The sequence below is a fragment of the Phycodurus eques genome, chromosome 4 (genome assembly GCF_024500275.1).
Source record: "Phycodurus eques isolate BA_2022a chromosome 4, UOR_Pequ_1.1, whole genome shotgun sequence".
Lineage (NCBI taxonomy): Eukaryota > Metazoa > Chordata > Actinopteri > Syngnathiformes > Syngnathidae > Phycodurus > Phycodurus eques.
This window is the reverse complement of record NC_084528.1, coordinates 11,187,382-11,201,496: the sequence shown is the minus strand read 5'-3', so window position 1 is coordinate 11,201,496 and position 14,115 is coordinate 11,187,382. Positions and strand designations below refer to the sequence as shown.

The 14,115-nt window shown below is 41.4% G+C and overlaps 2 protein-coding genes across 2 annotated transcripts; both read left to right on the top strand.

Moving 5' to 3' along the window:
- The first annotated feature begins 1,274 nt into the window (after window positions 1-1,274).
- nsmce2 (NSE2 (MMS21) homolog, SMC5-SMC6 complex SUMO ligase) lies at window positions 1,275-3,768 on the top strand. The gene is made up of 6 exons (XM_061673942.1): window positions 1,275-1,588; window positions 2,013-2,125; window positions 2,262-2,430; window positions 2,738-2,826; window positions 3,135-3,241; window positions 3,441-3,768. Exons 1-6 carry the CDS (start codon window positions 1,468-1,470, stop codon window positions 3,550-3,552), a joined length of 711 nt encoding a protein of 236 aa, XP_061529926.1. The 5' UTR covers window positions 1,275-1,467; the 3' UTR covers window positions 3,553-3,768.
- Window positions 3,769-5,764: 1,996 nt separating this feature from the next.
- On the top strand, window positions 5,765-9,208 carry LOC133402014 (protein LRATD2-like). Its single transcript, XM_061675564.1, has 2 exons — window positions 5,765-5,879; window positions 6,095-9,208. Exon 2 carries the CDS (start codon window positions 6,206-6,208, stop codon window positions 7,049-7,051), a length of 846 nt encoding a protein of 281 aa, XP_061531548.1. The 5' UTR covers window positions 5,765-5,879; window positions 6,095-6,205; the 3' UTR covers window positions 7,052-9,208.
- The last annotated feature ends 4,907 nt before the right edge of the window (window positions 9,209-14,115 follow it).

Below are 14,115 nucleotides of genomic sequence, written 5' to 3'. Positions count from 1 at the left end.
GTCGATGAGTTGAGTCAACAGTTTACTTTCCACTTCGCAAAAAATAACAGTTAATAACAGCTTGATCGGTGTATATGTTTTTGCTATGTACCCCAACAACTAGAATAACTCCTCCTCTACACTCAACCTGAAAAGAACCTCAAGGGAAGGTCCCTTGGTGAAACTTGTGTGGTGGTTTAGGAATAAACTTCCCATTAAATGGCTTCTTTAGTGTCAAAATAGCAGACTGCACCAATTGAGTAAAGTTCATGCATGAAGTTACGGAGTTGTTCTTCAGTTAGGGCATCTGTACTTCTTAAAGTGGAGCTCATTGCTCTGTATGTCACTGGTGTACCAGGGAGGTCACAGTCTAATTTCATCTTCTTTGCTTTGGCAGGGAGTCAGTGTGACTTTTCATCTGGGACAGTGAGCGACTCTCGCACAGTTGCCTCAGTTCAGAAAAGTAAAGCCCCACTATAGGTACAGACTTCTCCCAAGCCTGTCATGCAGTTGCAGTTAATGACATAAATCATTTTGAGACTCAAATGTGTTTATGTAAGTGAAGAACTAAATGTGGATTTTTATTGAATTCAACTGCAAACAGGTCTTTCAATATTAAGAATTAGGTTGTTCAAACTTTGATCTGTTTCGAATACTTGCAATAACCTAATCCAGGTTGTCTGGATATTTCAACTGGGGCATATTAAACATACAATGAACCACTTTATCACTATCATATTTTGACCCATCGCCTGTGACATAATTTCAAGAGTGAAAGAAACCAGTGCCCAGATTGACCTAAACTTTACAAACAGACAGTAAAAATATATAGTTTAATTCATCACTTATTTAATGTAGGTTCACGTAGAATTACTACTGAAACTATCATAAACTGACCTTGGCCGTATGCAGATAAAATCCATTCTATGACATACAATCACGTCACGGACACGTCCACAGATGAACTGTTTATAAACCTCCGAATGCCCGTTATTCGATGTCAGTGGACCGTTCCACTCTGTCTGTTCCGGGTCGTGTACTAGTCTTTCAATTTAAAGTCTAAATGAAAAAACAAATCTTGGTCCTTGGAGTATTTTGACGAAAGAATCTCATATAAAATGTTATTAAAACACCTTTAGACGTTTTTAAATTGTGTCCAAAAAAAAAAAAAAAAAAAAAAAAAAAGCCTGATGTCTGTGTCTCCTTTAGATTCTGTTAGTTGAATTTGGCTAATTGCGCCTTTACTTTGAAAACAGGAAACGGGACCCAGAAGTAATAACCTCCTGACGCCGGCGCTTTCTCGTCGCTTTTCCGCGGGGATTTGTTATCGTAAACTTTGACGCTGATAAAAAGTTCCACTTGTTCGTACGTTAGAGCGTTAAACCAAGCTTCCGTTACAGCTTAACGCGTTTTAATGTGTCGTCAACGAACTATTTGAAAGTGTTGCTATCGTGAAGTGTTTGAAGTGCATGTCGCAGCGTCGCGAGTATGTATCAAAATTTTAGCCTCGTGAACAGCACTCTGTCCAGCCTCAAGTCGTGTCAGGCCGACCTCCTCACGGGAATGGACGTCGTCACCTCCGTGGCCATGGACCTGGCGGAGGACCTCGGTAACAGCTGAACTGCTTCTGTGTTTAGTCGTCTCCGCTTGCAAGACACAGTGACAATACCTTATAAATGTCATTCATCGTTTGATTCACTTGCTTCCAACAGTAATACACAGAAAAACGACTCCAACATTAACAGCGTTCGGAGGGGGTTGATGCTAAACCCCACCTCAAACCATATTTATTAGGCTTGTCTACAAAGTCACCAGCAGCTTTATAGAAATTGGACGTTTGTTGATTTAACGGTATGCTAAAATTTCTGCATACACTTACACCCCTAACAATTAAACATTTATGTGGTTTCACTTTTAGAACTGGCACATGAAAGGAAACCGGAACTACGTTGTGAATTGTGACAAAAACAAGTTTGACACCCATGGTTTCAATGATGATGAGGTGACTATGTCCACCTCTGTCTTTTGTGCAGATGGAGAGGGGAACTCTGGCATCAGTGAAATGGAGGCCCTCATGTTGGAATGTGCCAAGCTCGACCGAGAAATTGACTGCTTTGTTGACACTGTGCAACAAGCCACAGTGGAGGTGTTCATGCTCATATCAGACAAACGGTTCAATTAAACAGATGCTCGACAAAGTTTGGAAAATCAACCGTCAACTGATTAAAACCGTGACATGGACTCTGTTGGTGAAACTGAACTAAAAGGTGTTCTTTCTCTAGGTGACTGAACAGCAACAAGAGGCCTTGTTTACCATCAGTTCCAGAGTGAAGAAGAAGTTCACTGAAAAAATTGCTCAACTATCTGACACAGATCTGCAGACTCACCAGAAAATAGTTGCTTTTAAGGAAAGCATCAAGAGTTCTCGCAACCGACATACAAAAATACTTGGTAAAACTATTTATGTTTGTGGTTGGCTGATGCTTGAGGCTAATTTGAAAAAGATAACACCCTCTTTTTTATTTAGGTACAAATATTTGCCTCTCTTCCTGTGGCTGTTCATGATAAAATCCCCAAAGCCGCCTTTTGACAGTTCCTGTTTAAAAATATTGGTGGCATTTAATGATGAATGAGACATTGTTACCTTAGCTGGACATGTTGCTTTCTTTTGGCAGTATGTTTTCCACGTTGCCTTTCTCCTGTTATCTTTTTAAAAAGTAGAAGAGAGAGTGCAGTGTTGTGGATGTTATGTTTTCAGCCAGCCAAGAGTCGGCGAACATGGAGGAGCTGGACGATGAACTTGCTGTGACGCAGACCCAAGTCATCTTCACCTGCCCTCTCACCCAGGTACCCTCCTTATTGCTCTACCTTATTAGAAGACAACCATCTTCATCAGTTGATATGGTTGTCAATGCTAATAATATCATCAGCACCTCATGAAAGTTTCACAGTATCACACAGTCCATACCGCAACCACAAAAACAACTCTGAAGCACACAAATACTGTACTCTGAGCAGTTCTCAGCAAGATGCAGCGCAGTTACAGAGCAAAAATCACAACCGCAATAAACATTGTTAAATGGATAACTCAAAACGGAGCATTATCTTTGTAAAGATTTTTTGTTTAACGTGTTACCTATGCATCTCTATTCCAGGCGGACATGGTCAACCCGATGAAGAATAAGAAGTGTAACCACCATTATGACGAAAACCCTATCAGAATCCTCATTGAAACAAGACGCAGTCAGAAGAAGAAGTGCTGGTAAGATGATCTGTTTCTTTTAATGTCACAATGGATAAAGTTAAGATATGGTAACCTTTATTAGTCCCACAAAGTATTGTAGTGTCATGATCATTTCATGTACCTCCTAGTGAACAGTTATTGGATATGTTCTTATGGAGATGAGATAGATCCTGCATTTGCTGCTGTACTGCTAATACTTTTTGTCTGTGCCCCCTAGCTGCCCTGTGGTGGGTTGTGGAAACAAAGATGTGCAAGAGTCAGACCTGGTTCCTGACCACACTCTGAAGAGACAGATCATGGACCAAAAGAGACAGAGCAATGGCACATAAAACTCCACGCTTTCATTGGAAATTTTATCACAAAGCTATGATATGTTTTTATTATTCTTTTGCAAATTATTCATAGAATCTTTAGAATTCTTCATTTCCACCAGAAATGCAACCGTTAAGCAATATTTGCTTGTGTTGATAATTTCTTTTGTCCACATATTTGTGGCTTTGTATTTCCGCAGGAGACTGGATTTGTTCAGCATTGTTGAATTGAAATAAAAGTTGATACTATTTGTATATAAAATATACTGTGCATTCAAAATAGATATTTTTGGTCTCAGTGATGGCCAAACCAGCCACTAGAGGGAGACATTTGGGCGATGACACAGATCCATGACTCCCAAGGACAGAATGGCACATTTCTTATGGTGTGAGCGCTGCTGTCTGCTGGGTTTTGTAGGTTAGTGATTACTGAAGACAGAAACAAGGCTAATAGGACACACAGAACATCATTAATAACAGGAGAGTGATGCTTCATTGGGCTCACTCAGGCAGTGACCCAAATTGTTCAGGAACTTATTAACTGATGTCTTATTTGAGTGTATGAAGCCTGGTAGAGGAAAGTAATTATTGGCATTGTTTTTACCCACTTTATAATGCATTTAAAGTCTTGAGAACCCAGAATATGATTGCATGCAAAGAAATTGCAATGTGTAGTGTATTTGGTCCGGGCATTTTGAGCCTCTTAAGGGTCCAAATAGCAACTAACAAATGCTGTGTTGGGATACAACAAGGTTAAGCTAATCTTTTAATAACCTTGCATTAGACATTTCTAAGGGTCTTTAGTTGGTTCCCCCCAAAGAGTGCTTTATACAGCAGTTTATTAAGTATTTCACCCATGATACGAGTGGTGTTGACTCATTTCTGCTGCGAATGATCATTGCTGCAGTTCAATCTTGTCTGCACGACATGCCACAGGAAGTTTCGCAACAACTGTGGCATTAGGGTTACACACAGAGACACGTTTGCACTTGGTTGCAGAGTTGTAACGAGAGTACATGGATAATCTAATTCTTCTTTTTAACTGAAACATTCTGTTTGGGTTGTGGGAGGCCATGGGCTCCAGCATGACTGTGTCCCAGTGTAAAGGTCAAATGCAAGGTTCTTAGATAAGACTGAACACAAACTTGGCTCTATTTGGATCACTTTGAACACAGCAAGTTCACTATTTTTTCTTTTTTTAATTTCAAAAATCCGATTTTAATGTCTGATATCGTTAGAGAGGAGCACACTATGTTCTGACTGTTAAAATATTGAAGACAAATTGCTTAGCTCGGACATTTTTTAATAGTACTGTGAAGTGTAGTAAGTAAGAACAGATATTGTGTTCCAGTTCTGCTTTACAAGATGTGCATGTTCATAAAACGTCAAATGTCTTCAAATTCAATGTCGGTGTTGATTGATAATTGAGGGATGGTGTATTAACAAAAAAAAAAATATATATATATAAATATATACTACTATATTTTACACTACACATACGTATATATATATATATATATATATATATATATAAAATATATATTATATATAAATATATTTATAATATATATACCGTACCCTTACCTAATATGTTCTGTGTGGACCCCCCCCCCCCTAATATTGGCTGCATAATTTCACCTAATTGCACCCTCGGGCATTTGATCATTATCATTTTTATAATAGATAATAGGCAGCCTCTCAGTCAGGCAAGAGCACACACAGACAGCAAGTGGTGCTCAAGCACCTGCTCTTTTGCCCTGGATGAAAAAAGTGCTCTTTTTATCTGCAGCCCATTTTTCTTCATTCAATATATATATATATATATATATATATATATATATACTGAGCCACATCTATGATTTGTTTTTAAGGGGGGAAAACAGACAGTTTTAATGTATATGACAAAGTTTTTTTTTTTTTTTCTCCCTCACTTCAAACTTCACCTTTAAGTACATTCAGAGTCCGTACTTTTTCAGTACAGGAGTTAAATCAGTAGGCTACGTCTAATTCGACTAGTCTTTTATTTACTTTATTCATTTATTTTTACACAGGTACCCATATTGTGTGTGAGTACTTTTGCTATCTCTGCTCTTAAACAAAGAGAGTCCACTGCAGACAGAGTTGATGCTCATGAGGCATTAAAAAAAAAAAAAAAAAAAAAAGGTGCACTGTGCCTTTAAATCATGACACCTCCCAACAGTGGCTCGCCGCAGGCTGCCTGAGTTTGGTCTTAAAACCAATACTGAGTGTCCCACGACACACTGGCGTGGAGTGCGCTGAACTGCTAACACAAGGGAAGGAAGAGGAGTTCAAAGGAACACATTCGAACACACTCTGCTGTACAGGTGAGTCCATTCAGGAAAATGTGACAACTTGAGCAAGAGTGACGTGACGGCAAAGAAGTGTTTCAATGCGGGCCAGACTGAGCCAACAGGTGGGTCAGGTCCCACCTGTTGGGAGCCCTGTTTATATATCCAGTGGGGGTGGGGGAAGAGGGGAAGTGGTCGAGAGAGAGAGAGAGACGAGCCGGGCTTAAATGTGTTTCTGTCCACGCGGGCAGGTGCCGCTCCAGTGGAGGATTTCCAAACCGGGACATGGATTATTGGCGACACTTTGGATCGCGTTGAAGAACAGGTGGATTCCGTTTGCGCGCTCCACTCCTTTCACCTTTATGGGGAACCAGGTGGAGAAACTAACTCATCTGAATTACGTGGAGGTGCCCACGTCGGACCCGAATGGCTTGGAGCCTGACGTGGACGACGGACCGCGCATCGGCGTCTCTTACATTTTCTCGAACGACGGCGGCGGCGACGGCGACGGTGACGACGACGAGGATGACAATTCGGAGCCCTTCCCACCGGAGAACCCCCTCGCGAAGCACGAAGAGAAGCCGTTCGCACCCGAAGACGAGCTGGAGTGTTCGGTTTACTTCCGAGAGGAGTGCATGTTCGAGCGGGGCCCCGGAACCGCCACGCACTCGGCCGAGAGTCTGCTCAACAAGTGCAGACCCGGAGACGTGCTGGAGTTCGTGGCCACGGGACAGTACCCGCACTGGGCCGTGTACGTGGGCGACTTCCAGGTGGTCCACTTGCATCGGGCGGAGATCAAGAACGGCTTCCTCACCGACGTGAGTCAGGGCAAGAGGGGCCGCATCGTGAACGCTCTCTACCGCTACAGGGCGCTCCAGCCGCAGATGATCGTCCGTAATGCCGTGGATCACGTGGGCTCCAGGGACCGAGAACTCTACTGGAGGAACTCCGAGTGCTTTGCGGCCTGGTGCCGCTTTGGTCGGCGAGAGTTTAAAATCGGAGGAGAGATCAGGATCGGAAAACAGCCTTACCGCTTAAATATGCACTTTTCCGATAAGAAGAGCCACGTCCTGGAGTTCCAGAGCCTGGAGGACGTGATCATGGAGAGGAGGAGGAATGACCAGATCGGGAAGGATGCTGTAATGCAAGAACTGGCCAATCACCTGAAGGCAGCGCAGGACTTTCAAGAGGACTCTTTAGGAAACTGAAGCTGGGTTTAATTGCCTTTGGGCTGTGAGGGACTGAATACTCCCAATGAGCGCAGTTCTATTGGTTTAAACACAACTGTGCTAACAGGCGGAGTGACACTTGTTTACATTCAAATCCTCACACGTAAAGACACAAAATAGGCATCTATCTATTATGTGACTTTTGTGGGATGCAGTTGCACCTGCGAAAAAGCCAGCATTTAATAGCACACAGTCCTATTTTTTCCTCTGTTTGTAGCCAATCATGTATCACTTAAAAAAAAAAAAAAAAATAGTCGACTTCATATTTTTTCAACTTGTGCCATAAAATTTCTTTGATAGATTGTTTTGCAATTTCAAAATGAAAAGATTGCAGAAGATGTAAATTCCAAACACGAGCAGAGGGGGAAAAAAGAAACTTGCAAGGTCCAGTGTTGATCAATATGATAAAGAAAATAACACTTGAGACAGAGTGGTCAGTTTTGTTGACTAAATAAGGACACCATTTTGCCACTGTTTTCAACACAAATCATTTGGGAGGCATATTTGTGCACTCAAAAAAAGAGTGTTGAACAGATTAATACAAAAATTATGAAAATATATTTTATAGAGCAGAATGTGCTCATTCTTGTATGTGCAACTTTGTGGTTCGAGCGTGCAAAGTTGTGACTGCACTTATTTTTTTTCTTCCTGTCATTATCAAAATGCTTCTATCCAATCATTGCACAGCTTTAACTACTTTTTGGATACTTTGTCAACACTGTTTGAAGTCATTATTCAGCACCTTTATTGATACGTTTATTTTTTGGAAAATAAAAAATGTTTGTATGAAGGAATCTGTAAATAAATATTTGACCAATGCAAGTTCTTCTGCTTTTGAATACATGAAGAAATTCTAATTTGATGAGGTTATTTGGCATCTTCAATAGCAGCATCTATTATGCTTGCAAGGCATTTTTCTTAACATTGTGTACACTGGGCCAGCTGAAAATAAGTAATTTCTTTGTGAATTGCCACAGGCATGGTTATTTGGCTTTCTTTCCTTCCCTTGGAACCGCGGAGTTCATTACAGTTCAGTCACACGTGCAGGTTTTATTAGACAACATTCATAAATAGGCAAAAACCCTTCAGTGAGTCATCGCATCTTTATTTACAACTACATAATTAAAATGGAAATCATATGTGGCTAGAATTGCAGTGTGTGTGTTTTGGATTATAGGAACAGAGCCCTCCGAAGGAGAGCTACCTGTTCTGTGTGAAAATGTTCTGGCCTTGAAGAGGAAGAACCTCCCTCCTCTCTCTAATGAGAATGTTTTCATGCTTGTTGTGTTTCTTTGCATTTTTGAGCAGGTCATGTCCCAAAAGAGCTAAAGTAGGATCATGGTGTGGGCTGGTAACAAGCAGACGAGCTGCTGGACACATTAGCATTTCTTCAATTCTTCATGGTCTGTCACTGTGACGAAATAGGAGTTGTGTGCGTGTGGGTGTGTGTGTATGAGATTCATTTTTATGATAGTCATATTTTTGTAACGGTTAACGAGTGAGGACAGAATGGGGTGAAGCACACAATGTTAAAACAGATGTGTGCAATGGAACTATTAAGAATATGTGACCTTTTTTACGTCATGCTTAAATGTTATCACATTATGTTGCCCAAATGAATATACAGGAAAACCTTGAGAGTGCCTGAAATTGTGTATTTCAGAAATAGACCAACATTTTAATGAAAAATATAGCTCTGAAGTTTTACACAACTTTAGAATTTATGAGACGTACCTCTCAAAAGAGAGTTTTTTGGGGGTGAGGGTTTTTTTTGAGACACTTGCAAAGAACACCATAGGGTTAGAAGAACACCGTGAGAAGGAAAGAGAGGAAATGTTGTTTTATATGTTTTACTATTTGTAAATAATAGCGGTGGTTAACTGATCCTCATTTGTGTAATGACACGACTCAACTTTGCATTACCATTTTTGTCATCAGTCATTAAAATTGAGTTTACTCTAGGATTTATGTTAACAGTGGTTACCTTTTGAAATGGCTGTATACAATAGTAAAACATTCCTCAAAATATTGCCTTTACAGTATGGTAATTAATGGTTGTATGATGGTGGTAGTGCAAAATCCCTGGAATGTTAATTTTTTTCCATGGAATAAATTGTCTCCAAATCAAATCAGAGGTTTATCAATGTCCCTCAATGGATTGTGTCTGACTTTCAGTGTACTTTAATACTAATTATTATTACGATTATGATTAGTATTTTGTAATTGTGGTGTTGTTGAGTGTTTTGGAAAAAAATGAAAGTCATTGCACGCTGGAGAAATACGACATCCTCAAAAGAACAATACAATGACTATCGAGAGAGATGTGAGCACCCCCACCTCTTCCTACAATTGTTTCATAGAGAACGCCTTTAGTTTGACATGTTGGCTCATTCTAGTCAGACTGTTGGTCAGTGAGTTTCGCTTGGTTCCTGTGGAGGACTGGAGCAAAGCCCACATCCTCCAGGCAAAACTGTCAATTTTGGAGTCTGCTCAAATCAAACCCACCCAAGTGTTTACTAATTGTCTTTATCTACAAAAACTTCTTGTCACACACAAACATGTCAGACTACACAGGGATGCTCGTCCAGGTCCTCAACCGACTGATAGGATAGCAGGAAGTTTGAAAGTATATATTCATCTCCCCAAGCAGCTGCAGGACATATTCATGAAACGATTTGGAGGATTTGATAATTTCATGTTAATCGCTTGGCGATGGCTTTTCAACCATGAGACAATCGGACACATACAATACAGTACATACAGTCCTATAAATCAGAATCATTTTTATTTGCCAAGAATGTCAAAAACACACAAGGAATTTGTCTCAGGTAGTTGGAGCCGCTCTAGTATGACAACAGACCGCCATTTTACAGAAAATACTTTTGAGACATAAAAACCACAGTATGGAGAGTCACTGAGCCTTTCATTGCTCAGTGACTTACCACATTACCTACCAGTCATGGCAGTGTGCAAGTCCACATTACTTACCAGTAATGTGGTAATGCCAAGACATTTTTTTTTCTTTTTGGACAATTATGCAAATGATGCAGATTCCTCAAGCAATTTACAGCAGTTTGAAAGGACCATCCATCCATCCATCCATCCATTTTCTGAGCCGCTTATCCTCACAAGGGTCGCGGGAGTGCTGGAGCCTATCCCAGCTATCATCGGGCAGGAGGCGGGGTACACCCTGAACTGGTTCCCAGCCAATCGCAGGGCACACATAAACAAACAACCATTCGCACTCACAGTCACACCTAGGGGCAATTTAGAGACGTCAATTAACCTACCATGCATGTTTTTGGGATGTGGAAGGAAACCGGAGTGCCCGGAGAAAACCCACGCAGGCACGGGGAGAACATGCAAACTCCACACAGGCGGGATTGAGACCTAGTACTCAGAACTGTGAGGCAGACGCTTTAACCAGTCGTCCACCGTGCCGCCTTGAAATGACTAATAGAGCAATAGTATGGTACAGTGACCATTGCGGACAGAAACGTCAAGAAATGTAAGCAGTTTAAAGTAACTAGTAGTGAGATAATCTGGAAAAGTGTCAATTGTGCAAATGGTGCAGATACTTCTCAAGTGCATGAGTGGCCAATATTGGTCAACAACAGATATGCAAATAATGCAGAGTGGCGAGACTTCAACAGTGAGTGCACGGATAATGCATAATTGCCCCGACAAGTTGTTACAACAATAACAAGACAAAATTGGCAGCATGTTACAATGGAATTGTAAGTTAATTGTTTAAGAAGTTAATGGCAAGAGGGAAGAAGCTGTTGGAATGTCTGCTAGTTTTAGTTTGCATTGTTCGATAGCGCCTTGCCCTGCGATTGGCTGGCGACCAGTTCAGGGTGTACCCTGCCTCTCGCCCGAGGATAGCTGGGACAGGCTCCAGCATGCCCACGACGTGAGGATAAACCGTACAGAAAATGGATAGATGGATGGATGTTCGATAGCGCTTACCTGAGGGAAGGAGCTGGAAGAGCTGGTGACCAGAATGTGGCGGGTCCATGAGGATTTTGCATGCTCTTGTCTTAGTTCTGGCAGTGTGCAAGTCCTCAAGGGTCGGTAGGGGGGTACTGAGAATTTTTTCACCAGTCCTGATCATCCGTTGCAGTCGGAGTTTGTCCTTTTTTGTGGCAGAACCAAACCAGGTTCTGATGGATGAACACAGGACTGATTCGATGACTGCTGTGGAGAACTGCCTCAACAGCTCCTGTGGCAGGCTGTGCTTCCTCAGAAGCCGCAGGAAGTACATCCTCTGCTGGGCCTTTTTGAGAATGGAGTCGATGTTGGTCTCCCACTTCAGTTCCTGAGAGACTATAATTTCCATGAACTTGAAGGTCTCAACGGTTGACACAGGGCAGTTGGACAGTGTGAGGGGCAGCTGTGGCAAAGGATGCCTCCTGAAGTCCACGATCATCGCCACAGTCTTGAGTGTGTTCAGCTCCATTTTGTGTCGGCCGCACCACAGCTCCAGTGGCTTCACCTCCTGTTGATATGCAGACTCGTCACCATCTTTGATGAGGCAGATGACTGTGGCCTGCAAACTTCAGGAGCAGGTGCTTTGAGGTGGATTCGTTCAGTGTAAAGAGAGAAGAACAGTGGAGAGAGGGCACATCCTATTTAGACAGAAAGGACAACCGTCTGCCTTATAAAGATGTCTGTGCTCCCAAAAAAGGCAGAAATTGTCACTGAAACTCACAGACAGTGCAGTACACACCACTTTGAGCCACTTATTGAATTGAATGAGCCTAGAGAAACGTTCATCTCCAAATCGGACAGAGGTCCACTAATAAAAACCTCAGCATCCAAACATTGGACTTTTGTTAGATCAATAAAATCTTGCTTCAGTACCTCTGATTGGTGCTTGAGAACATCCAGGAGCCCTGTGTGTATAATGACATATTTCACAGTTAGGTGCTGATCTCCAGAATGTTTTTTTTTTTTTTTTTTTTAGAGATATCAGACATCATGTCATTGGTAAAACACAGTGCTGGGGTGTTTTTCTCACTGAAAATATGTTTCACATCCTTGACAGCTCCATCACCAACTATTAACATTTGGGGTGCCATATTTTTCTTGTATGATTTAGTTTGACACCTTTCAGTGGTGGTGGGGGATGAGCATTCTTGCCCAGGGTCGTGTAAAAGTGGCTCAAATCCATTTGTAAATCTGATGTCAATGTTTTGCATTGACATGCGTCCTTTTTTCTTGCCCTTCGCTGTAGCGACCCCTGACTCTGGGTTGAAGCAGCCCGCCACACAGGCCAACCGGATTCCTCTGTAATCTGCTGGTGTTGTGTCCTCATTTTAGATGTTGTCCCATATCTTTGGGCTTTGCTCCAAGGAAATTCCAGGGACAACTGCTGGATGGTCCATTACTGTTTCCACAGTCCACATCCGTCCTCTGTTAGCACACTTCTGCCCACCATTTTGAGACATCGGTATAGTGGTTTCATTCCCCGACAGTCCATGTACATCCACATACACTTTAAGACGGTGGATTTTCGTTTCCAGGATTGACATCCTCTGCAGCAGTCCGTGATAGTCCTCAGTGGAAAAGGGAGGCATCTTGATTGCTGGTCTTGTTGCTAATTGCAGCCTTGTGCCAATTAGCAGGCCACGCTCACGTCATGGTGAGAGGGTATCAGAAAATATTGGCAAAACTGGCAAAAAATATAGCAACAACTGACTGTATCTAGAAAAAACAGTACAGTCCCACAGGTTTAAAAATATCCAGGAGTCGCTGTTTCAATTTCTTTCAGAAGATAAACAAGCTTATCAGCAAGAAAAAATGTAAACAGAAGCGAAGCAAGCAGAGCGAGCAAAAAAGTGCCTGCACTGTACGAGAGCGAGAGAGAGACAATACAAATAATCTGTTCCAAGGTCAAGCTGTCGCCATTAGAACCTTGATTAACCGTACAGGCAATGTTTTAAGGCTGCAGTGTGCAGCTTCTGTCACCATCTAGGCTGGAGGTCTGCATTACAACAACTGCACGGTCACTTTGATATGATTTTGGCTATGCCTTGCCCTCACCTCCTCACCGTGGGATTCTAGAACATTTTTATTCTGTTTTGTATATTTTTGTGTGTGTCATTGAGCTACGGTGCTGCAATAGAAAAAAATCACCACCCTGTTAGGGTTAATAATTCACGTTTGAGTTTGACTTGCACTGGCATATCTTTGTTTGTTTGTTTAGACCATCGCTGCAGTGAGATTCTTTCTCATTCTGACATGGGATGACCATTTGTTTTTGCAGCTGCCCATAGGCACAAAGTCCATGTCCCAGTTCCAAGGCTCCTGTCCCTTCTACCACACAAGATTCCCTCAGCTTGTTTTTTGTTATTTTCTTAATACACTTTTTGTGCTTCACATTTCACATTTTTAACTGCACAATTGGTTTCATTTTGTATGTTGCCATGGCAGGATAATGCTGTTTTTTCTTTTCTTTGTGTTTTCTTTTACTTCTTTCCTCAATGAATGCCGTCTCTGAGTGAAGGCCTTTGACATTTCTTTGTTGCTATTGGACTGAGGAAATCATGAAAATACACGTTGAGCGTTCCCCAAATGAAATTGCATTTGTCATTCTCGCTCTTACGTGACCAGAAGTGACTGAGGAGTGTTGCCTTCAAGTACTCTGACCTGTTAGTGATTTTGATTATTCATGGCCATCTGATTAATTTAACATTATTGTAATTCACCTCAATAGTTCTGCTGCTGCATCTTCATTTACATGTGCACAGTTTAGTAGCTATCATAGTGAATTAATTGTTATTTTAATTATTAAAAGACTAGCTCAGATATAGACTAAAGAAGTGGAAATGTTCTTTTGAAAAAAATATTTCTTTGTTTCTCTTTAACTGGCCTTTCACTGAACTGTAAGCACAAACAAAAAAAGCAGCAAATGGAGCTTGAATTGGTTTAAGGCTTTTGTATGACAGAAGCTAAACCAATATCTTTCACACTTATAAAGAGCAAAACCAGTCATATTATTCTGTAAAAATAAAAGTTTTGTGTGAGACAGATGCCTTGTC